Source organism: Anguilla anguilla, chromosome 14, assembly GCF_013347855.1.
Source record: "Anguilla anguilla isolate fAngAng1 chromosome 14, fAngAng1.pri, whole genome shotgun sequence".
NCBI lineage: Eukaryota > Metazoa > Chordata > Actinopteri > Anguilliformes > Anguillidae > Anguilla > Anguilla anguilla.
Window position 1 is genome coordinate 29,965,662 of NC_049214.1, and position 24,557 is coordinate 29,990,218.

General features: G+C 44.1%; 2 protein-coding genes across 5 annotated transcripts; one reads left to right on the forward strand and one right to left on the reverse strand.

Moving 5' to 3' along the window:
* Positions 1-1,308: 1,308 nt before the first annotated feature.
* On the reverse strand, positions 1,309-13,603 carry ptpa (protein phosphatase 2 phosphatase activator). Of its 3 annotated transcripts, none has more exons than XM_035390892.1 (10): positions 13,467-13,603; positions 10,728-10,837; positions 9,958-10,044; positions 7,543-7,668; positions 7,305-7,422; positions 6,225-6,324; positions 5,185-5,309; positions 4,401-4,501; positions 3,203-3,310; positions 1,309-2,230 (listed from the first exon to the last, which is right to left on the reverse strand). In XM_035390892.1, exons 2-10 carry the CDS (start codon positions 10,785-10,787, stop codon positions 2,156-2,158), a joined length of 900 nt encoding a protein of 299 aa, XP_035246783.1. In that variant the 5' UTR covers positions 10,788-10,837; positions 13,467-13,603; the 3' UTR covers positions 1,309-2,155. The 3 variants fall into 3 exon arrangements, with proteins under 3 accessions (XP_035246783.1, XP_035246782.1, XP_035246781.1); XM_035390891.1 differs by lacking the exon at positions 13,467-13,603 and adding an exon at positions 12,637-12,787; XM_035390890.1 differs by lacking the exon at positions 13,467-13,603 and adding an exon at positions 12,271-12,418.
* Positions 13,403-24,557, forward strand: crata (carnitine O-acetyltransferase a). 2 transcript variants are annotated; one of them, XM_035390889.1, is made up of 14 exons: positions 13,403-13,540; positions 14,361-14,639; positions 15,156-15,274; positions 17,169-17,222; positions 17,352-17,517; positions 17,773-17,947; positions 18,423-18,601; positions 18,776-18,876; positions 19,232-19,351; positions 20,189-20,311; positions 21,316-21,451; positions 22,138-22,200; positions 22,322-22,459; positions 22,678-24,557. In XM_035390889.1, the coding sequence occupies exons 1-14, from the start codon at positions 13,511-13,513 to the stop codon at positions 22,891-22,893; spliced, it is 1,899 nt and encodes a 632-aa protein (XP_035246780.1). In that variant the 5' UTR covers positions 13,403-13,510; the 3' UTR covers positions 22,894-24,557. The 2 variants fall into 2 exon arrangements, with proteins under 2 accessions (XP_035246780.1, XP_035246779.1); XM_035390888.1 differs by lacking the exon at positions 13,403-13,540 and adding an exon at positions 14,040-14,202.

Consider the following 24,557-nt stretch of genomic DNA (forward strand, 5'->3'; position numbering starts at 1 on the left):
TGCAAATAATGAAATATGTCCAGACTAATTGTGCTCAGTAATTACCCTGATGAAGGGTAAATTCATTGTCAGAAAAAAGCAACACAATTGGACTTCCTCTTATGTGAACCTTGGGGTAGACCTATGCAATTTTCTTAAGAAATGTACATTTTCCTACTATAACTTTGCAATACTGGAAGACAGGACATTTATCTTTTTTGTCCCATACTTGAATCAGCAGGTGCAGATGCCTCTCAGAACTCAAAGACCGGTAAAATCTCTCACCAAGTCTAAGAGACACAATAGTGTCCAGCAGGCGGGCCTTTTTTTTAGCCTATAGCTTCTGTTGCTTTTAGCTTGGTTGTCCAATGGTGTGCTATAATTCATATTATATATATAATAGGACACTTCCCAGCCCAATCACGTTAGCGAATTTACTCTAGCTTCCAGATTGTATAGATACACCAGATACTCAGCTCATTATTTAAGAGTTACGGCTGACTGAAGACAATGCGTTGGCAGTTGACATTCTGTGTGCTGTAAGATAGCACCGAAACTCCAGTTCCCCTAGCTAGGACCCTCTTAACGAGCAGAATATCTGGTAAGTCAAAAATAATGTTAAAACACGAGGATGAGCGAGTCAACGGTGAGACACAGGATACACAGTTACATCAAGTGTCCAAATTTCTGCATTGGGCAAAATAAAATGTGGACTACGTCCCTGCTCCCACAGGCTAATCTTTCAAGGACGCGCTAGAACAAGCATTAGACTTTTGCTTTCGTCAGGTGCTTGCATTTTTTCATCGACAGCCTATCGGTACGTCAGGTTTTTGGGCCCAAGACACCACATCAGCCAGCTGGAAGACTCAAGACATAAAATAAATCGGAAGCATCAACCACAATTTTTACGGTTAAATAACAGTTTCTAATTTTCAGCTACTCATTTTAGCTAGGATAAGGTTTTTTCAGCAACCGTTTATTATCATTTCAAATATTGTCACATTCCATTTGATGAAAAAATGGCAATACTAAATGAAATACAGTTTTTACAATAATAATGCAACTACAATGCTCGCCTCCTCCCTGCCCCGTCTTGATTAAAGTCTTCATGCAAAATGCATCTTTGAATCTCTGCAGGAGAGTAAGGGACTGAAGCAATCAGGCTTCAGATTCTTGGTTGATGTAGGGGAATGCGTAAATCACAAACAGGAGACCCAACTCCCTACCTCCCCATTTCTAAAAGTGCATTTTAAGTGTGCGACACACTAGTCCTAGTCACCAGGAGACGTCGTGAGACAAATGGAAACACCACACCACCCGCGTTTTTTCTCTCCATTATGATGCGTTCGTCTAGCGAGGCCGTTCCTACCGTGTCTCAGCCTCGCGTAGAGCTTGCTGTACATGTATATCTAACTCAATAAATAGACACAGGTATAAATATGCACACGGTACTGGAGTTTTTCTGTGACTGCTCGACTGCTTCTTCTACCACACACACATCAAACATAAAAAAAAGTCTTGGAGGATTTGGGTACAAATTTCAAAAGGAATAATAATTTTAAAAAAAAGGTAAGGCAGATTAATTGTATCTTCATAACTCATACATGGCATATTCATAAGCACGGTAAAGAGCGGTATAAGCACCATATAGAGTACTTGTGCGTTTTTGCATGCTTCACACATTGCAAATCACGACTGGTAAAACTTTTAAAACACTGTAAAGTTTGAGTGCCCTACATGGAACTCAGTTCCCGTATGGCTAGAATTAAATGTATACTGTCTCAAATACACCCAGTGAAATACTACAATGTTTACACAACGCACTTTATTTCAATAGCCCAAAATTTACCGATTATCATCATCTTCAAAGTGCACTGTCAAGCATGTAAAAAGGCATTTTACGAACGCCTCATATGGCTGTTACGTCTCTCTTGTGTAGGGCTTATGCATGTGTTATACAGTATGAATTGTGAAGGTGCAGTTAATGAAGAGCACCCCCCCAGAAAACAAAAACATAAAAAAGTTGATAAATAAAAAGGAGTGGGCGTAGCATTCCGAAGCTCTAAGTGGCAAAGGGGGTCATCTAAATGAGGGGTGATGGTCGGTACCCTGGGGGCGGAGCATGGGGGCACAGTGGGTGGGGCAAGCTCCCGTGCCGACCCCTCCCTTTCCTCTCTCATGGTTTTACGGGTTGAATGGAGAGCAGGCTGCCAAACTTGAAGTGCTGAATGACAGGGAACTTCTCCAGGCACTGGGGGGAGAGAGAATGCAGAAAGGAGAGAACACTGAGGGCAGGTCACCTTACTCCATACAGGGGAGTGGCATTCTTGGAAGTGTAGTGCAGAGGGAAAACATCTGAATATCTTGGAGAATGACAGATTACTTCTTGAGAGAAATGTTTGTTCAAAATGGAAAATAGTATCCTCTCTGTTTGGGAGAGCAGACAAGAATAGATTATCTTCACCAATTGATAGCAACCTCAGTTTTGATTTGTTTATTTATAAGTGCAGAGAAAGGCAAACAGCTGTAACCAGGTTGTCTTTCCAACAAATTTCCTCCAGGCAGCTCTGGAGGTACAGTACTTCCCTATAGTACAGGGTTATGTTTGCTGCTTGTATTAGGTGCACCTGGCTTGATCACAGAGACATATCTGCTGTGGATAGGCTGACATGTTGAAAGTGTTATAGAATCAATCGAGTACAGTAAACCACTGCTGTTCATAGAGAGAGAGGGAGAGGTAGGGAGGAGGGTAAGGGGGGAACAACAGACTCGATGATTAGTGGTCTGCTGAACTACACAGGAAGTAAGTTTAGTTGAGAGTGTGTGTGTGTGTGTATCCAGCTCTCCTCATTCTTCTTTCCCTTAATCCTCCCCTGTCTGGACACTCAGACTCCACCAACACTCCAGCTGTGCTTTCAGATCACAGAGCAGCCCTGCTTATTACACCAGTGCAAATGCAAACTCTATCCCTCCTGCTCACACTGCCCACACACTGCTCTCATATTACACACACACTACTCTCATATTACACACACTGCTCTGACATTACATACACACAACTAAACACTGCACACACACACTACTCTGACATTCACTGCTGTAACACTGGACACACACTACTCTCATATTACGCACTGTTCACACATCTGACATAGCCTGATAACACACGCGACGCGTGCGCTGCTCTACGTTCACACAGCAGATAGTTTTGGGAGCCGCTCACCTCGGCCTTGTACATTCGGACGAGTCCCTGGTTGACCTTGGACCAGGTGGGCACGGCGCTGATGTTCCACAGCTGGTTCGAATGCTCCGCAAACGGGCCGGTCTTCATCTGCAGAAACCCAGCAGAGAACAACCGGTCAAAAAGATTTACTGATGGTTACACTGCCATGTCACACATTTCGGACTTAAAACCCATCACCAGCCTGCTTGGAAATCAGGGTGATGTGATGCCTCACTGCACGGAGAAGACAAATAAGCCCGTTTTTAGCCGACCCCAGGTACGCCAGGGGTTCAGGGGAGAGAGGGGGCAGGGGCTTGTGGAGACGGGCCTGGGAACAGTTTGATTGTGAGGCCCCTTTGGGGCCAGACTGTGGGGAGTTGGGACCCCCCCCCCCTCTCCCGCCCAGGAGGGGAGAGAAGTAAGAGGAAGTGACTCAGACCAGCATGTGCTGAGGAAGTGACTCATGTGAACAGAGTGTTACGCACAACTTCCCCCATACACACAGGGAGAAAGGGGGGGGGGGGTGAAGGGGGGCAGAGATGCACACATACACATGTAAACATCCACATACATATACACACATACACAAACACACAGACAGTATATTTAGGGAATGAGAGAAAAGAGGAATGAGAGGGAAGAGTGACTGAATGAATGAATGGGGGAGGTGCAGACTGAGAGAATAAGAAGGGAAATACAGAGGACAGAGAGGAAATCCAGTCTGGGTCCGACCCCCCCTCACGCCTCTCCGGTTTCCCCTGACCCCCCCACCCCCAAAGCCCACCCTGGGAACTAAGTCACAGACACCCTGAGCTACAGCTGCTGCTTCCTCCGCCGTCTGCCTGGGAGGAAGAGGATGTCACAGCCCCCCCCCCCCCCCCCCAACTTTAAAGCTTTAAAAAATCTGTGCAAATGAATTGAAACCATAAATACTTTAGCAAGACATTGTGATAGTGATCTAGCTAGCTACAGCTAAAATAACTGGGTAGAGGTAGATTGCAACTTTCAGACTAACTGCCATATGTCAGCTAAACTAGCACTTGCCTATGCTGACAAGCAAAACAAGTACTTTATTTTGGCTAAACAGACGATGCTCACTTCGTTTATGAAAATTAAGCTCACTTCTTTAATGTGAGAGTCACCTTTTAAAATGCATTCCGAACCTCAGGATTGCCCCGTTGCTGAACGTGGCGCTCACCTCGTTAATGAACTTGATGCACTCCAGGAACATGTAGTCCACGTGGTGTTCGTTCACCAGCTTCTCCTCCACGAAGTGCCTGGGCTCCAGGGTCGGGTGATCTGGAACCGGGACAGGGCGCGGTTACACCAGGTCCCCACTACTCACACTCATCATGCACACACACACACACACACTCCCCGAAACGTCAGCTTTATTCAGCTCACAGCTCACTATGGCGGTGGTTCCTCCCAGCAGGGCCTGGTTGGACATGCCGAGCATTGAAACCGTCAGGTAAAGGCAACATGCTGCTGGCTCGAATCCAACATACGACCAACTTTGTGTTTTTTTTTGCCAGATTTCCTAAATAATTAAAATACAATCTTCAGGTCTCCAAACAGGTCAAGTAAGTGCAGCTTATATACAGCCGTTAAATAAGAACAGCGAGTAGGTGGTTTTTATTGGCAGATGAAGGTTAGCCACCCGTGGATGTGTGGTGAAGCCACAGTGGAGAGTCACAGAGCTTTTTCTGGTAAGGGCAATGCTAACTGAATGCTGTACCAGCAGGTCTACCAGGTAGCTCACTTCCCATGTGTGTTAGCAGATTCTGTATGAGCTAGGTGTATGATCTGGTTCTATGGTTTCTCTGTTCTTTCTCTGTACTTTCCCAGTGTCCCCCTCCATCCCTGCTTGCGTAAGAGAGTCGTTTGGGGCTGTTTGTTAGGCCTGCTCTGCAGACTGGGGTCGGCAGAGAGGAGGAAGAGGGTGTGTGTGGGGGGGGGGGGGGGGGGGTGAGGGGGGTTACCTATGAGCTGGGAGCTGCCCCAGATGAAAGGCAGGAACTGGAAGTCGTCGAGCCCCCAGACCCCCTGGCTCCCGGCCGGCTCCATCCTGTACGTCTTCTGCAGCTTCCTCATAACTATCAGGTACCTGCTCAGCACAGCCCAAACAGAGAAAACACACCCTCACTCTCAGGTACCTGCTCACCACAGCCCAAACACAGAGAAAACACACCCTCATCACTCTCAGGTACCTGCTCAGCACAGCCCAAACAGAGAGAAAACACACCCTCATCACTCTCAGGTACCTGCTCAGCACAGCCCAAACACAGAGAAAACACACCCTCATCACTCTCAGGTACACCTGCTCACCACAGCCCAAACACAGAGAAAACACACCCTCATCGCTCTCAGGTACCTGCTCACCACTGCCCAAACACAGAGAAAACACACCCTCATCACTCTCAGGTACCTGCTCACCACAGCCCAAACACCACAAAGAAAACACACCCTCACTCTCAGGTACCTGCTCACCACAGCCCAAACACAGAGAAAACACACCCTCACTCTCAGGTACCTGCTCACCACAGCCCAAACACAGAGAAAACACACCCTCACTCTCAGGTACCTGCTCACCACAGCCCAAACACAGAGAAAACACACCCTCACTCTCAGGTACTTGCTCACCACAGCCCAAACACAGAGAAAACACACCCTCACTCTCAGGTACCTGCTCACCACTGCCCAAGCACAGAGAAAACACACCCTCACTCTCAGGTACCTGCTCACCACAGCCCAAACACAGAGAAAACACACCCTCTTCACACCGGCACCTGCTCACTACAGCCATAAAAATGAGGGGAAAACCCCTCCTTATCACGTTATTTTATCACTGCAGCCGAAAGGGAAACGAGCCAGACTCTCCCAGACGTGACAAATGGCAGGGGCCAGCCAGGCCCGGTCCGAGGGAAATGCAGTCATGCTTCTCAGAGTCATTACTGGACCAGCCGAAGCGCCGCGCTCAGATTACACTCCAGACAGGGGCGCAGCGGGAGCGTGACCGTACCTGTCGAACACCTTGAACACGATGGAGAGCTGGTCCTGCACTCGGAGCGCCCCGATCTTACACAGGCAGCACAGGAAGGCAGCAAACGCAGCCTCATGGCCTGCAGGACGCAGAGCTGTGTTACTGCAGAGGCACACACACTGACACATACACAGACACACATACTGACACACACACTGACACATAGACACACATACTGACACACTAACACACTGACACACATACTGACACATACACTGACACACTAGCACACTGACACACTAACACACATACTGACACACACACTGACATATACAGACATACTAACACACTGACACATACTAACATACTGACACACACAGACACACTGACACACTGACACATACACAGACACACATACTGACACACACACTGACACATACACAGACACACATACTGACATGCTAACACACTGACACACACAGACACGCATACTGACACACTAACACATACACACATACTGACACACATACTAACACACTGACACACACACACATACTGACAGACACAGGCATGCATATGTATATAGATGCATGTGAACACACATACAAAAATAGAGGCAAACACATAAGAGTTGCACGTGAAGACGCAAACATGAAACTATGGCACTACAGATCCACTTCTGTGATGGGCTGTTTAGTGTCACAATGGAGCCTCCTAGTGGACACTGGACAAACATGCAAGACCCAACAACGAATACCTACGCCCCACTACATTGGAGTCTCAACAGCTCCCTCTAGTGGAGAGTAGACCATCAAACACTTCAACAAAAAATGAGTACTAGCCTCCACTACACAAATTAGCCAATGGGAATACTTGGAATTTTCAGACATTGGTGCCCATCCCAGCTTCAGTCACAAAGGCTGGTGAAATCAGACAGGAGAGTAGTTACCTGTGTTGTGTTGTGACCTACACTGGTGGAGTAGTTACCTGTGCCATAGCCTATCCTGGTGGAGTAGTTACCTGTGCCATAGCCTATCCTGGTGGAGTAGTTACCTGTGCCATAGTCTATCCTGGTGGAGTAGTTACCTGTGCCATAGTCTATCCTGGTGGAGTAGTTACCTGTGCCGTAGTCTATCCTGGTGGAGTTCCCCACGGACTCTTTCAGATACACGGCGATCTCTGGAGCAGCAGCACTGCAGTCTGCGGGGATGACTGCAGCCACCAGGGCTTCTGCCTCCTACACACACACACACACACACACACACACATGCACACACACACAAAAGTTTTATCTTTGCCTGGCCCCTGGAGGAAGGACAGCGATACAGACCACAGCAGGGAGAGGCACAGGACGTACCTGGTCCAGCTTGGCGTACCAGGTCCTGTAGGCCTTGTTCCCGAATCGGGAGGGCTGGTCCACGGGCGGGGTCTCATCGATCCAGCGGTCCAGTGTGTCCAGCAATGAGAGGAGCTTCTCTATAGTCTGGCGTGGGAGAGATGGGATGAGCGAGGTAGGGAAGGAGAAGCAGTCAGAGAGGGGGCCCACGTTCCCACCCAAACACACGCGCACCACTAGCTAACCTACCATCAGCACCATCGTCATTTCACCACATTAGCCTGGCCTGATGAACTCCGGGGCTGGATCTGAGGCTAATGTATTCAGTGGCTATAGAAAGTTCACACACCTTTTCAAAATCTTAACCTTTCATTTAATCACAGCTTTAAATAAATGTTAAAATATATATATATTTTTTAAATCCATTAAATCAGATTTTCCCCACCTTTATTTGCACATAGTATGTGAATAAAATCTAAAAATTTCTGGAAACTAATTAAAAATAATAATATATGATAACTGGGTTGTACAAGTGTTCACACCCCTTATGATGGTAGCTGTAAATTAGCTCAAGGATAGCAAAACTCCTAAAGCGCATCAAGCTAATTAGCCCCCACCTGTGTCCAATTATAGTGATTCTGAGCACCTCGGAATGAAATCAGCCGGTTCTGTAGGCTTCCTCTGCAGGGAAGCGCCTTGCATGGTAAAGAACAAACCCTGAGCAACAAGGAGCTTTCGAAAGACGGATAAATAAAAAAAGATATCAAAGGACTCAAATATCCCTTGGAATACACTCGAGATCATCGTTAAAGAGGAGGAAGCCATATGGCACTACCAGCATTTTGCCCAGATCAGGCCTTCCCTCTAAACTGGATGGCCGAGGACGGAGAAGACTGATCAGAGAGCCAGCCAAGATGCCAATGGCAACTCAGAAGGAGCAGCAGTCCTTTCAGGCAAAGACTGGTCATTGCGTGCAAGTGGAAACAATATGTCAAACTCTCCACAATTCTAGCCTGTATTCAAACTACTCAAAAAAAGCCACCGCTGAATCTCATTTGAGGTATGCAAAGAACACCCTGGAGATTCTCAGCAATGTGGCAAAAAGCTCTGTGGTCTGATGAACCCAAGATTGAATTTCTCGGCAGAAATCCACAATGTCATGCTTGGTAAAAAAAAAAAAAAAATGCAGAGCAGCACATCATCCAGACAACAACACCGCTACAGTGAAGTGTGGTGTTGGCAGCATCCAGTTAAGGGGGTGTTTCTTATCGGCAAAGACTGGGCCACTTGTCAGGATAGAGGGGAAATGAGTGGAGAAAAAATACAGAAAGATTCTTGAGGGAAAACCTGTTGCAAGAAAATCGCAACTTTGGGAAGGAAGTACACCTCTCGGCATGACGGCGACCCGAAGCACATAGCCAAAGCAACAGTGGAGTGGCCAAAGAACACCAAAGTGAATGTCCTGGAGTGGCCAGTCAGAGCCTTGACCTAAATCCTATTGAAAATGTGGGGAATGACTTGAAGAATGCAGTCCACCAAAGGTCACCATGCCATTTCCCTGAGCTTGAACAAGTTCTGTAAGGAAGAATGGGCAAATATTGCCCAATCTAGGTGTGCAAAGTTGGTACAGACCAATCCGAACGGACTCATGGCTGTAACTTAAGAAAAAGGAGCATCCACTCAGGGATTTGTGTACACTTATACAAACCAGTTATTATAGATTTGTATTTTCAATTCATTCTCAGAATTTTTTTTTTTTTTTTTTTCACTTAGATATTATGGGATACCCATGTGTAAATGAAGGTGGGAAAATGTAGAAAAAATCAGATTTAATGTATTTTCATTTAAGGCAGTAAATCAATAAAAGGTGAACACTATGAAAGGATGTGTAAACTTTCTATGGCCACTGTATGTGAGATATATGTGTGTATACATACATACATACATACATATATGTGCGTGTGTGCTTGCATGACAGGCAATGTACAAGACAGGCTATTGTGACAGCTCATAGTTTGCTAATCAAACGTAAACTAAAAGATAAATTTTAAAAATACAAGGTAATTTGCTATAAAGGTGGAAATTCCATAGAACTTATATACCCATAGAAAACAGGTTGTCGGAAAATTTGTTTCATGTTAAGTATGTGAACTATTTTGCATGTTTGCTTTGTGGTTTTCCCTTTTCTAGACTACTGACTCAAAACAGAGGCCCACCCTGTTACTAACAGAAGAACACTTGACTCTAGCTAGCTAACACAGCAGATTTTCTGTTTTATTATGTTACGGTAGCACAGAATTATGGCCGTGAGTTACTGTAACTGACAAGGTGAAAGGTTTTACAGTGTTTTTGCGCTTTTGGCGGGCAGGTCACCGCGAATGCGCCCGGTGTTTTTTCCCCTCGCCGGAGCGAGCCGACGCAGAGCCACGGCCGTACCTCTGACACCGAGTATTCACAGGTCAGCTTCTTCCCCTTCACCCCCTCGTTCAGCGTCAGGATGAACCCCATGTAATCCGCATAGGCCTGGGACGAGGGAAGAAGAGAGGAGTAATAGACAGGCTTGCTTCACTCCCCTACCATCTGTGGCCGGTTCACATTTATCACTGGGACCTTGTCTGGGTTTTCTTGACCCATTGCTAGCTAAATAATAACAGTGAGTCTATCAATGCTAACACTTATTTTATGTAATAAGCTTAAGAAAGTTTTGTATGTAGGAAGAATCTTATGATACATAAAGCGCCCCTCCCCTTCCCCTACCACCGCTCCCCTTTCTTTCTGTTTTGTTGTGCAAAGCTCCGATGTTCTGTGCGTAGCTTTTATTGACTGGAAGCTAGCGGGCTTTATCAATGGGAACTAGCCTGCGGCTGAATTTGGTAGAGCTGCACAGCACAACACACCATGAATTTTTTAAAAGCATGCAGTGTGCGCTCTTTTGATGAGAAAACGATTAGACAAACAAACAACAGTCTCTCGGCAACAGCAAACATAATTGACATACAACAATTGACATATGATGCTTTGGGTGAGCATTATTATAGCAATCTTAATTGAATTTGCAATGGCTCTTATACTGCAACTCTTATATGGTACAGTATAACAGTATAACCGTTATACTGTACCATATAACCGACCCTGGAAGTCACCTTGGATAATACGTGCACATGAAAATGCTGTTACAAATAACAAGAGCTGCGAGGGCTGGGCACCTGGGAACGTTTCCATTTGCCCATGTCCGGAACCATGCTGATCTCTTTCTTGGGCAACATGAAGTCGAAATTGACGGGGAGGGGCGGCTTGTCATCTTCAGGGGAGGAGCCTGTGGAAAAGAGGAAATAGGATCAATGGCATTTTGTTCTTTGAACACACCCCTGCAGTTATCCCAAATGTCTACATCAGAGGGGCCAGTTGTGCAGGACGAGACAGCACACTGAAACCTTTGACAAATAATTAGGACATGGTTACCACTACAGTCCGTGCCCTAGAAAAAAATTGTAGAATTTACAGCTACACCTTTCAGATCTATCTAATGTGAATACGATGGGTGAAAGATTAAAATGAGCTATATCATATACTCTTAAGTAATTGAGGACAGACGTTGGCAAGAAAACCACAATCAGAAACGTTCCAGTTCAGCAGTGGCGATTGTTTTGGTTGTTCGGGGAAAGTAATGATGGAATACGGTAGGTTACGTTCCACTAAAGAGTGGCACAAGCTCAAAACTACACTCAATGTAACTTTGTCCACTAAAATCAACACGCTGTGCGTTAATCTGTTTCTGAAACAAAGAAAAACAAAACAAAATAAATGCACTTCCCTGGGGGTAAAAAAAAAACTCCACGAACGATGAATTATAGATGAGTTTTATTTATTATCCCGGCGATGTTTACTTGCGACCAGCGCCACGAAACGCATGAAAAGGGAGGGAATCTTAAAATGAGCTTGAATGTTTAAAAGTAAAAACAAAAAATAGTATTAAACCTTAATCTACTTGTTAGCATTAGAAAAACAGCATTAACAACACCAGTAACGAAGAACAAACACGTTGTGTTTCAGGTTTATAAGCATCTGTTCGTCAGTTAACTTCATCAAGCGGGATAGCCATCGAGCTAGCTGGCCAACCCAGGTCAGCAGCCAACCAGACAGCACAAGAGCAAAAATGGAAAATGCATAGCCAGCTAGCTAGCTAGTTCGCAGTTTAATGTCAAGCATGTGAGATTTCCAAAATTAACTAACTTTAGCCTTGCTAACATTGCAGCGTGTAGCTCTGTCGCCATGTAACACGTTTAACGTTACGACATCCTCCTGGTTTCTAACCCATCATGTTTTTTTCCAGTCAGTTTATACCAATTTAACAAACTTTCCCATTTACGTTGCAAAATCTGATAGCCGATTAAGGCAATTGTATTCTTCAAAATGTAAGATACCAAGCCAATTTTACAGCTACATAAGGATACCAGGTAGGTACCGTTAGCCAAATCCCAACTCAACACGTAACTGGGAATAGATAGCTAATGTCAGGCTACCTAAATGGCTAGCGGCTGCGTCTATACACCGGTCACTCCAGTTAGCAAACTAGCCATGTCTCGCTTGTTAAATGATCTGCAAGCTGCATTTAGCAAGTTCAAATAACTATCGTACGAATCGATCAGCTACTTTTTAATTTCAATGAATACACGTGTACACCTATGATACCCAGTCGCTAGTTTAATTATAGCGACTGAATTCTGAGAACGAACCCGCTCTCTTTACCTGACTGCTGTTCTGTCTCCGCCATGGTTATCGCGACCAGAGAGGCGTGTGTTCATAACATCACCTTTCAACTTCAACCCTCGGCACGAACCAGGGCGGGGATGGAGCGTACATATGCATGCCCATGGATTCACCGCTCCGTATCATAATCGGGCCGTTTTGTTTATTTTATTTAATCTTAATTCACATCTAGCCACGAATTATCTATGGGAAATTTCAGGTATTGCAGGTATAGCATTAAGAAACCATTTGGGGGACAAATTAAAGTCGTGGATATACAAGAGATCAACACTACGACGCCTCGCCGCGAACATTACTTAGTACTGCATGCACGGCTCGGTCATATTTTTTTGTCTTGTAACCTACCCCATCCGTTTACGATGTCCATCGGTGATTCTGCACAACTGTGCTGCAGCAACTTTTACTCGCATGCAGTAACAGCAATGCAAATTAATCATGTCGTACTTTTTGAGATAATAGCATTAGAACTCAGTAAACTGATGGACATAATCAGATCTTTAAAGTTTAATTAGGCTAAAATACTTATACACCAACGATTAGTTTAGCACTATGGTTCAGCAGCCCATCGTTCTCTGTTATGTCGCGTTTTCCCCGTAAAATGGAAAGGGGTGTGTTTTGGCAGGTTTTGACGGTGGGAGCAATCTATACAGTTATTTTAACTGCAGGTGTGGCCATGGGGCGAATACTTCCTTGTCAGGTTGTGAACACCATTATGTAAAATATACTTAGCCAGCTGAGGAAAACACAGCCTCAGTTTGAGGACTACAGAAAATTGTTTTTGCAGTCCGAACTATTTCAGATAACTACGCTAGCTCGAGGCTCAAAATTCTGACTGTCAAATTACAATTAATTGTCGCTTCTCTATTGGTTTTGACAAACTTAATAGCTTGTAAGTCACATATTGCGGCGAGTACTGCAGTTGTAGGACCGACCGACAGTACGTTACCTTCTATTTTGAAAAATATTGCAAGGGAAACTAGATAGCTAGCCACTCGCATATTGCATTACAGGCTCGGTTGCCGAGGTCCTTGTGGGAGCAGATGTAAATTTACTGTGCAACATTGGGGGTCTTTGGAAAAGGCTGTCGTTGAAGCAGGCATTCATCCGGACATCGATAACTTATTGCATCCTACGGGCCAGACAAGATAGACCAAGTTAGATGTGGTGTTATTTACCTTGAGCCCAGGCCTATTTGGGGGGCGTTTCTGTGAAATCCAGGATGTTGGGACTTTTGGCCAGGACGATGATGGTGAGTAAGCTGTGCCCGTTAGCTATCAAAAAGCTTCTCTGCCGACTGTCAAATCTACCTAGCTAAGCCTAGAACAATAACGTCAGTTCGGTTATCTGATCCATGGACTCAGATGTGCTTGCTGCCTTAGCTAACCTTTATTTAAAATGCAGTCTGCAGAATCGTTGGATTTTTTTTTATCAAGGCCTTCTACGTGTACGCGATTTAGCACAGCAGTTAATGCTGATATAGGCTAGATAGCTAACGTTACAATAGCCGTTTCCATAACAATATTTACTGAATGCCACGATACTGAATAGCTACAATACAAGTCTGTCTATGGTTAATCGTCTGTTCACTGTCACCCGTTCAGAGCAGTCGCTGTGCAGATGCCGTGATCTCTTGTACCATTTGGATGGGGTTGTTGTACCGACGATTTGGCTACCAATTTTGGCTCTGTTATGCTGCATTTGTGGATTTGCTTGGCGGCTCCTCAAAACCGAAATTGTGAACCAACACGTGGTGCAGACCTATTGGTTAAATGATTAGGGAACTCAGGGTCACGAGTTGGTTGAAGTCCGACGTTTAACTGACGCAGTTAAATGCCGCATTTGCGCCTGTAAGGGAAGTGCATCGGTCGGTGCATGTTATCGATACAGATAATGTCTTCGTGGAAAAACAAGGTGTCAGCATTACATAACAGTTTCTTTTTAAATTGTCGAGTATTAATTATGTCTGAAGAGGACAAGAAGCCAAGGTTTTGTTTGTGTACCTTCATATTATTTCACGCGTGTCTGATAGTAGCCTACTTTATGGTGTCTGTGGCCTCCATTTTTTTTAGGCTAAGACATGTCTCGTGAAATCGTCCACCTTGGTGAAGCCGGTGTCGGTGACGAAGATCCCCGGCCGTTACTTGGCCCATCAGGAAGGCCTGCCCAAGCTGCCGGTGCCGCCCCTGAAGCAGACGTGCGAGCGCTACCTGGCCATGCTGGAGCCCGTCATTAGCGAGGCTGAATTGAGCCACACTCGCCAGCTGATGGCGGAGTTTCTGCGGGCGGGTGGCGTGGGAGAGAGGCTGCAAAACGGTCTTGAGCGCCGTGCCCGCAAGACGGAGAACTGGGTAATGTCGGGGGAGGGGGGCGTTTTAACGCCACAGATAGACTAACAAAACGATCGTTTCATGCGTTATTTGCATCCTCTCTTTTATTTGTGCAGAACTTTTCTGTCTTTCAAAGGGCCATTGAAGCATCTTCCTTGATCAGTGAATTTGCACAAGCATAGTTTCATAATGACTCATCTGATGCTTATCTAGTGACTGAATTTAACTTAAGAACGTCTGTGATACTGTTCCAAATTCAGTCTTAATTTGACTGTATTTTCTTTAATTATGCTTTTTATATCGGTCTGCTTTTCAGTTATGATAAGTCTGTTTTCTGACAATCCTTGATGCTTTCCAGTATTTTGGGATGTGTTGCGACAAGTAAAAAAAAAAAAAAAAAAAAAAAAAGGTTGTGCCGGGTAAAGACTTGCACTCTTGCGTCTTATTCATACTTTAGCAGACAGTTGCTATTGTTGCTGTGAACTGAAGATTGGTTGAATAAGTAAATATAGACTCTTTTGCTCTTTACCCTGTTAGTTGTCAGACTGGTGGCTCCAAACGGCCTACCTGGAATTTCGGATGCCCGTGGTGGTCTACTCAAGCCCTGGGGTGGTTCTCCCTCGCCTGGAGTTCCACGATCGACAGGGACAGATCAGGTGAGCCTTGGGGCCAAGGTGACATCACGGCTCGACACACATTCTCAACAGGCACTGCGTTGATGGCTCACACGTCAAAAGTCATTATTTACAGCAGGCATCTCAGCCTCCGGTGTCTGCTGGTGTCTGGGTCTGCATCCACACTTGAGTGATAGTTATTGATTGGCTAAAAGTTTTGTCAAGGTGTACTTTGGCTGTTCATTGAAAGGAAACTACAAAAACTAGACGACACAGCATCCTTCCTTTGACTGCAGTTTGAGACCATTGGTCTGGACTTGTGCTTCCTAAACTATGTGTTCGGGGCCTAGAATGTGTTGCTAACAAGGCTAAGCTAGTATTTTTATTTGACAGGTCCCTGAATGGAACTAAATTTCTAATTCGGGTCCCAATATTAAAAAGTTTAAGAACCAGTGCTCTAGCTCATTTGGCCCACCTGTAGCTCAAAAACTGTGTGCCTGCAGTCCCTCAGAGATTATTAATGTGAGAGGAAAACATTTAAAAACCTGTTTATTCACCAGTGGCATCATTAGTATATCATTCTGTGCCTGAGTATAATAGCAATTGAATGTGTCAATTAATGGCTAGATAAGGGTGCAGGTGGTGCTTATAAGAAGAAGGTAGACATGCTGGCGTTCTCTGGTCAATGTAGGTTGTGACGCGGTATTTCCCATTATTCCTAAAATTGGTAGGGAAGGCGAAAGCACCCCGCAAGTTATCCCAACAACTAAAAACATATTATATTAAAAACTAAAAACATATTACCTTGCTTATTGATATTTAGAATTTTTGCTGAAGTGTTTCCCTAAATTTCAGCCTTCACCGGTGCAGGTAAGATTAAGCACTACTAGAGAATGGTAAGATTAGGCACTACTAGAGAATAGTAAGTAATGCACTTTTTTTTTTTAATTAAAAAAAAAATTTTTTTTAAAAAGAAGAAATATCCGGCCCCATGGCTCTGTCTATATATCTGATCTGATCTAAGCTGCTGAATGCACAGACAGGAGTTTGCTACCATTGTCAGCCATTTTACTACTTTTACAGTGAGGCCCACAAGCAAAATGTCTGTGTTTCAGCATTGAAGCAAGACAGACAATTATCTGTCCTCAAATACCTGCTTTCACTGGATCCATTGCACAGAAGTGACCTAGACCTAGAGTAAATGTTTGATCTGTTGTCGATTTTCATGAAGCATCTCACTTTACAGAAGCTTTGTGTCAACTCATTCAGCAATGCAAAAAAATAAAAGTGAGAGAATGTGTTCTGTTGTACTTCATTGTGTGATCTCCTGTAGTGGAGCTGCAGTGCCCTGTATTATTAGATCATTCATATTGACCTTAACACAGGCTTTCCTCTCTCCACACACCTGCTATTGAAACCACGGTATCTGATCACAGCATTGAACAGCTTTTGCACATTGTCCTGTAGACAAACAGAAGGCTTTGTTACCCTCTCCAGCACTCCTGGACTGCAGTATTTGCTGTGTCATTGTGTGTGTGTGTGTGTGTGTGTGTGTGTGTGGACTTGCAACCATAAATTGAAGTCAGATGTGCAGATGTGCCAAATTGCATTTATGCTGTCATGCTGTTTTGCATATTGTACACTGCATGAGAAAAAAGAAGCCTTCAGTACTTCAACAGCAGAGGAAACGTGACAGCGTATAATTAATATATATACTATGATTTTGCAAAGAAGAAACAAACATAATGATCTCAATTTTCAGTATTAAATTTTGATGATTACAGATACAAACAGTATTGTGTGTTGGTAAGTGTGCTCCATGCCCATAACACCCGGTTTTACCTTTGACTCTGTGTTCCCAGACTTCCCACTGAGCTTTAAATCACCGTTAATGACTGACAGGGCTGCAATTCTCTTCTGGAACCTTTCTCCTTAGGTATGCTGCAAAACTGATTGCAGGGGTCTTGGACTTCAAAACTATGATTGACAAGTGAGTGACATCACTTCCTGTGATTTTTCTGTACCTGAACACTGAACACGACATTGGTTGTGTTTCTCATTTTGTCTTCTTTTCAAATGACTTCAAATAAAAAGCGACTTCTTTACTTAACCTGTGCAGCGAGACCTTACCTGTGGAGTACCTGGGCGGGAAGCCTCTCTGTATGAACCAGTACTACCAGGTCCTGTCCTCCTGCCGTGTCCCCGGGCCCAAGAGAGACACGGTGGTCAACCACGCCCTGGGAAAGAGACCGCCCACACACGTCACCGTGGTGCACAACTTTCAGGTACGGCGGGTTTCCTGCTTGCTGCGCCTGTGGCCCTTCAGCCAAAATTTATCCAGAACAGGCGTGTGGTCCTTTTGACAGTGTAATCTTGCCTGTTAAGAATACTTCTTATTTATCTCCTTTTTATGAGTAAGATATAAACCTCTCTCTCTCCCTCTCTCTAATTCTGTCTTTGTATCTCTCTGTATATCTAACTCTATCTCTGTACTGTATATCTCTGTCTTTCTAACTCTCTGTCTCTCTCTCTCTGTCTAGTTCTTTGTTCTGGATGTGTATAACAGTGATGGCACACCACTGACAGTAGACCAGCTGTACATGCAGCTGGAGAAGATCTGGAACTCCTCCCTCCAGACCAACAAAGAGCCAATCGGGATCCTGACCTCCCAGCACAGAAACACCTGGGGGAAGGCCTACAACAACCTCATTAAGGGTAAGCGTTGGGGCTACAGCAACTGATTAAGAGTGAGGGGGTGTGGACAGTGAACAACTTCAGTCAGGCAAGGAGAGTGTGTGGAGTGGGGTTACTACTGCCTCTTCAGGAAAGCGGAGTGGAGGCTACAACTGCCTCTTCAAGGAATGGTACATCCTGTATTTACTGAGTTTATGTACAAAATGCCAAATGCTGCTGTAGTACTGATTCAGCATGTTTAATGTGCTGAGGTTCCGTGTGTTTAATGTGCTGAGGTTCTGTGTGTGTTTAATATGCTGAGGTTCTGTGTGTTTAATGTGCTGAGGTTCCGTTTGTTTAATGTGCTGAGGTTCTGAGTGTTTAATGTGCTGAGGTTCTGTGTGTTTAATGTGCTCAGGTTCTGTGTGTTTAATGTGCTCAGGTTCTGTGTGTTTAATGTGCTGAAGTTCTGTGTGTTTAATGTGCTGATTTTCCGCGTGGTTCTCTACCCCTCCAGATAAGGTGAATAAGGAGTCCGTGCGGGTCATCCAGAAGAGCATCTTCACCGTGTGCCTGGACGCGCCCATGCCACGCGTGTCAGACGAGCTCTTCCAAACCCGGGCTGCCATTCAGATGCTGCACGGCGGGGGCAGCCGATGGAACAGCGGGAACCGCTGGTTCGACAAGACCCTGCAGGTGGGTGTGGCTGCGGGCGTGGCACCACCGGTGCTTTCTCCCAGTTAACCGTCTGGGAAATGAAGGAAGCCTTTTCTGCTGCTTCAGTCTGGATGTTTATTTTGAGGAACCGATACGTGTGCCATTGTGTTTTACCTCAGCTTCCTGTTTAGTTTTTTAAAAATTTGTACACAGTTCATCATTGGAGAAGACGGATCGTGTGGCCTTACCTATGAGCATGCCCCTGCCGAAGGACCACCCATTGTGTCTTTGGTGGACCATGTGGTCGAATACACGTAAGAGACAAAAGTATTTTTATTATGTATTATGGCTTTCTGTCTCGTCTGTGCACTTGTCTTTTATTATTTTATTTTATGTCATCTTACTTTTTTGTCCCAGTTTGTAAAGCACTTGGCACAGCAGTGGTGATAAATGTTTTGTAATTATTATTGCTGTTATTGTTATTACAGCACAATATGTTTAATATATTATTAATAGTTGTCATTGTTATTACAGCATAGTGCGTTTAATTTAATGTAAATATAATTGGAGTGTTTAAATTTGGGAGGAAATGGTAAATCAGGGGTTGAAAAACAGTTCAGGAATAGTGGCGCACACACACATCCAGATGCGTCTGTGTCTCCTGAACAGGAAGAAGTTGGAGATGGTGCGCTCCCCCATGGTCCCCCTGCCCATGCCGCAGAAACTGCGCTTCAACATCACCCCTGAGATCAAGAAAGACATCGAGAAGGCCAAGCAGAACATGAATATGTGAGCAAAGCTTTCAGGGCCCAAGCCTATATAAGTACACAACATGCGTACTGGCTACCTTGATGTCCTTTATTTAAGCATTCGTGCATGCAGCTTTACGTCATACCTAACACCCATGTACTTGTGACTGTATTCACGATACAGCGCAGCCTCTCGTGCCATATTGCTTTAAAAAATATGGTTACTAGACACAATTAATTGATGACAAAGTATTATTTATTTTCTAAATTGAGCAAATTCATAAAGTAACATTATTCTTATGCCAGATAATCTAGTTATGTATTGAATACGATTGCTAGGCAACAGTAAACGGTACTTCGTCTTTCATGCTAGCTAGCTAGCTGCTGACTTGAGTGCATTTCTCCTTTTGCGTTTCTGATGGTGCTGTAGAATTCCTACATTGTTCAGTCTTGCTTTCACGATAGCCTTAAAAACATGTAGGGCCTTTTCCTTGTGCCAATCCTTAAAGTGCCCAACTACCCTCTTTGTAGAATCCTCCGTGATCGTCCCATAACAGCATTTTTCATAGTCATCCACGACTTCTTTTACCACCATAACATGACGGGGAGCTGTTTCTTCTTCTCACTGGCTGTCAAACCATTTATCAGTTCTCTTTCCTCTTTTTGGTTTATAGTTACTGTAACCTGTACACCAGCAAGGCAAAAAGAGTAATGGTTTGTGTGTAGAGTGATACTGATTACAAACAGGCTGTTTGATTTACTGGTTTGTTCATCAGAATTTACAATCATTGTAGAATGCGGTCTCAGCCAATCAGCATCCAAGAATGAAATGACCTGTTTTGTCATAAAAAATTTTTTTTTTTTACCCTTCCAACAGAATGGTGCATGATCTGGATATGAAGGTCTTTGTGTTTTCCCACTTTGGCAAAAACTTCCCCAAGTCCCAGAAGATGAGCCCTGATGCCTTCATCCAGATTGCTCTGCAGCTGGCCTACTTCAGGTACACTGGATGGGGGGACTCCTCCCCTTGCATTATGGTTAATTTAGCCGGTTTTCAGGTGCTCTGCAGCTAACGCCTCATAATTGATTATGGGTAATGTAGTCCAATGTTTCCCCTACATAGAAGCAGCAGCAGTGCAGTGTCACTGCTGAATTTCTAGCACCGCAGCTAGAATTTATTTTTTAATCTGTGCATAGGGGCAGATTCAGCACATTGGCTCAGAATAACTTTGTTGGAACAAACAAGTAAAGCTGTGGCCAGTATAGTCTTGCAAAACCTTTCTTTCCTTGACGTTACTGAGGTGAACATAAATCTTTTGCTATATTGTTCATGTTCAGGCATGAAACTTGCATAAATGGTTGTGCTCTTTTACTTTCACTTTTAAGTCGACTTCTAATATGTTGACTTCCCTTTGGTCGTTGTTAGTTATGGGGGGTGTTATTGTGGGAGTCTTTTGTGGTGCTGTTTGTCACACCAACTAATTCTTGTGAGTGGAAAACACTTAAAAGTTGTGGATGACTGGCTTTATTGTACGTGTGTACAAGATGTTGGCACAAACATTGGTGAATCAGCTGAGGTGCGGATCAGCTGTAGTAAAGTTCCAGGAATCAGCTGTACGTGCGTGCGTGCATGCATGTGTGTGTGCTGAGTTGCACCATACATCTGAAAATAATGTGAAACCCATGATCAACAACTGGAAAAAGTCTTGGGAGAACCACTGTAGTCATTTGAACTTGTTTGTGGTGGGGACAAAAAAACCATAGATAATACCACTTGTTTTTCTCACTTTGTTAATGTACTGAAGGGACATTCATTTTGCCCCTATTTTTGCTCATATGTGAATTTTCACAAAACAAATTATTTCAGTCTCAAACAAACAATGTGTTACACAAGTATACTGGTTAAAGTGTTTGACCTTTTTTTAAATGAGTAATTATTTAAATTGCCCTTTACTGTTTCTTACACATACTCGCTCACACACACACACACACACACACACACAGGATGTACCAGGCCTGCTGCTCCACGTACGAGAGCGCGTCCCTGCGGATGTTCCGGCTGGGCCGCACCGACACCATCCGCTCCGCCTCCAGCAGCTCGCTGCGCTTCACCCGCGCCATGGACGACCCCTCCCAGCAGGTCAGCCCCTCCCCCCGGCCCTCCTGGAGTCATAACGCATGACCCTTTAGCTGCAAGGCCCATTTTACCTGATGTGCGTTCAACAAGGCAAATGTTGGCTAATTCTGAATGTTCATAAACCCTTTTCTGTTTGCAAATAGCACTCGCTAACATTAGCTAGGGTAGTGCACCACAGTGCATTCTTTGAGCTATTGGCCTTCACTGAACAAATTCTGTGTGTCATTTACAATTGATTATGTTTTCTTGTTATAACAAAATTAGAACATGTTGTCATAACAAAAAATAAAAGTATACATTTGTTATGAAGTCTTATGTTATAGCAACATAGGAAATTTTCTCATTTTAAACATGATCCTTTTCTCATTAAGACATGATGTGGTATGTCATTATAACGAGAAAAGGATCTCATTATAACAAGAAAACAAGTATGAGAAACCATAACAAAATACTGGGCAGAAAATATTTTTTCACAGTTGCAGCAATGTCCTGCTGTAGAAAAGTGATAAAAAGATTTAAAAAAACAACACGTATTTCTGTATGTTTGGTCATAGCATTGCATTGTTTGGCACCAGACAAATTTTCAGCAAAATTTTATCTGTTGCGTTACCACTTATGACTTTACTGCATTGGATACAACTGATGTCAGTAATGCTACGGTTGTTGTTTTTGGTCTTGACCGTGAACAGAACCCAGAGAAGGTGGCGCTGTTGCACAAGGCGGTACAAGCCCACCGAGCCTACACAGACATGGTGAGAGTGCGTTTCTCTTCTGCGCTGCTGTAAGCTGGGTGGGGAGGTGCTACGGGCGGGCAGGGCAGAGGGGAGGGGGACGCGGTCGTTCATTGATTTCTATTGGCTGTTGGTCGTCCAGGCGATCCGTGGCCAGGCCATCGACAGGCACCTGCTGGGGCTGAAGATGCAGGCCATCGAGGACCTGGCCTCCATGCCCGGGATCTTCATGGACACGGCCTACGCTGTGGCCATGCATTACAACCTCTCCACCAGCCAGGTACCTCAGCATCTCCTCACTGAACATGCAGGATGCAACCAGACGGTCCGTTTCCCATAAACTACATAACCCATAAACCAAGTACACCCCCTTCAGTACGACGCTTAATCATGATGCCGTGGTTTCCTGGGAGGTGGGTGATGATGTTGATAATAATGTTCTATGTAAGCAACGTTTTCTGTTTGGGGTCCCCCGCCCCCACTCCTCTGCCTCTCCAGGTTCCGGCTAAGACGGACTGCGTGATGTGTTTTGGGCCAGTGGTTCCGGACGGGTACGGCGTGTGCTATAACCCCATGGAGGAGCACATCAACTTTTCTGTGTCGGCATTCAACAGCTGCGAGGACACCGATGCCGCCAAGCTCGCTCAGGGCCTGCGGGGGGCGCTGCTGGACATGAGGGACCTGCTGGAGCAGACGCCCCAGGCCAAGCTGTGAGGAGCTGGATGCTTTTCAGAAAGGCGGACTCCTTCACTCCCTGCAGGGGTTGAACTGTGGAGCTCCAGGCCTGAGGCCTATAATGTGCTCACCTGTGCTTACTGCACTTACAGGTGGAACAGGCCCTACTGGGTGGAACTCAGACGGGCCATTTTTGGGGCGATGGATTTGGGACATGAGGAGAGGGTTTGACTTGACACTAATTAAATTAGTGAAAGAGAAACAGTCTAAAGAGTTGTTTTTTTTTTTTTTGCCTGATATGGAAAGTGCAGGTGCGTCTCGTCCTGTGTCTCGAGTCATTCTTATTCAGCCACAGGAGCTGCCAACTGACAACATTACTGACTGAGTGCCTCAGCACCCTCCCTTAATCCCATGCGAAAAGTCCCTTTGGACAGTGTTGACTACATAATATGACCTGATTGGAGACTTTTAACTTTTAACACAATTCTGCTAAATGAGTTGAGTAGTGTATATGTAAAAAATTAAGAAATCATAATAACAATTGAATAAAACAGAAAGGAGTAGATATTAATGCATAGAGCTTTGAATATTTAAAAGAAGTGGCCCTGCTCAAATGGTTTGGGGCAATCTGTTTTTTCAAAATAGTCAACTGTTCTTTTTTTATTTTTTATTTTTTGTTTACTGTGTGGTTTTGTTCATTTTTCCACAAGATTGATGATTTCCTGATTGGCCTGTTTTTCCGCCCAGTTAAGGTTGTTGATCCTGTAATTTTGTCTGGGTCGCAAAATGAGATTCAAAAGACTGGATTGTTTTAAGAAAGGGATGTGTGTGTTTTTGATGATGGACATTTTAGAATGTGTGCCAAGTTTACATGTGATGGGAAAAGAGGATTTAAACAGGATACTTGTTATCTGTTCATTCACAACTCTGTTTCCTTTTTATTTCTCATATTTCATTATTTTAAAATAACACGTGCAGTGCACTCAATAAATCTTTCTATTGCAGAGCTGGGAGAAAAACTGAAAAAGAAAATTTGCTATTGCACAATGGAAGACAACAGCAAGAAGTCAAGTATTTTAATGTGGGAGTTATGCATTCATTTACGTTGTTTGGTTACAATGTTAGAAATATCTATACTTTTTTGCAGCACTTATATTTCTTGGTTTTACTTCACTTTCTTGGTTGCACTATATTTTTAATTCTGTAAGGTTTCAGAATGGTTTTAATATGCAGACATTTCACTTTTTTTTCCCATTGCCTTGTAACTTGATGATGTCACACTCTTAGTTCTGGTGGGTTAAGATGAAGGAGTTCTGGGTCGTCCTGATCTAGCATGTAATATTTAGGTCTCTAATACAAAAAAATGATTTGCTGCTAAATGCTAATTGTGTTGAACCCTCTGTTTCATTCACAGGAATAGAATACTCCAAAAAAAAAGTAGCCTTTTTTAAAATGATGTTTGTATATGCTTCTTCATATTTAAATAATTTTTAATGATATTTAATGTGATTTATTTTAAGAAATCTATGTAATTAACACAGTTTTTAATTTATACAGAATTGCATTAGATCTTATTTAATGGATTTTCCTCTTGCACAGCTCCTGTGCTTCACAACATAAAACTGAATTGGTGTGTGTCAATTGCATAATACTCTGATGCTAATACTAATAGCTTTGTCATAAATATCACTGTTATCTTAAAA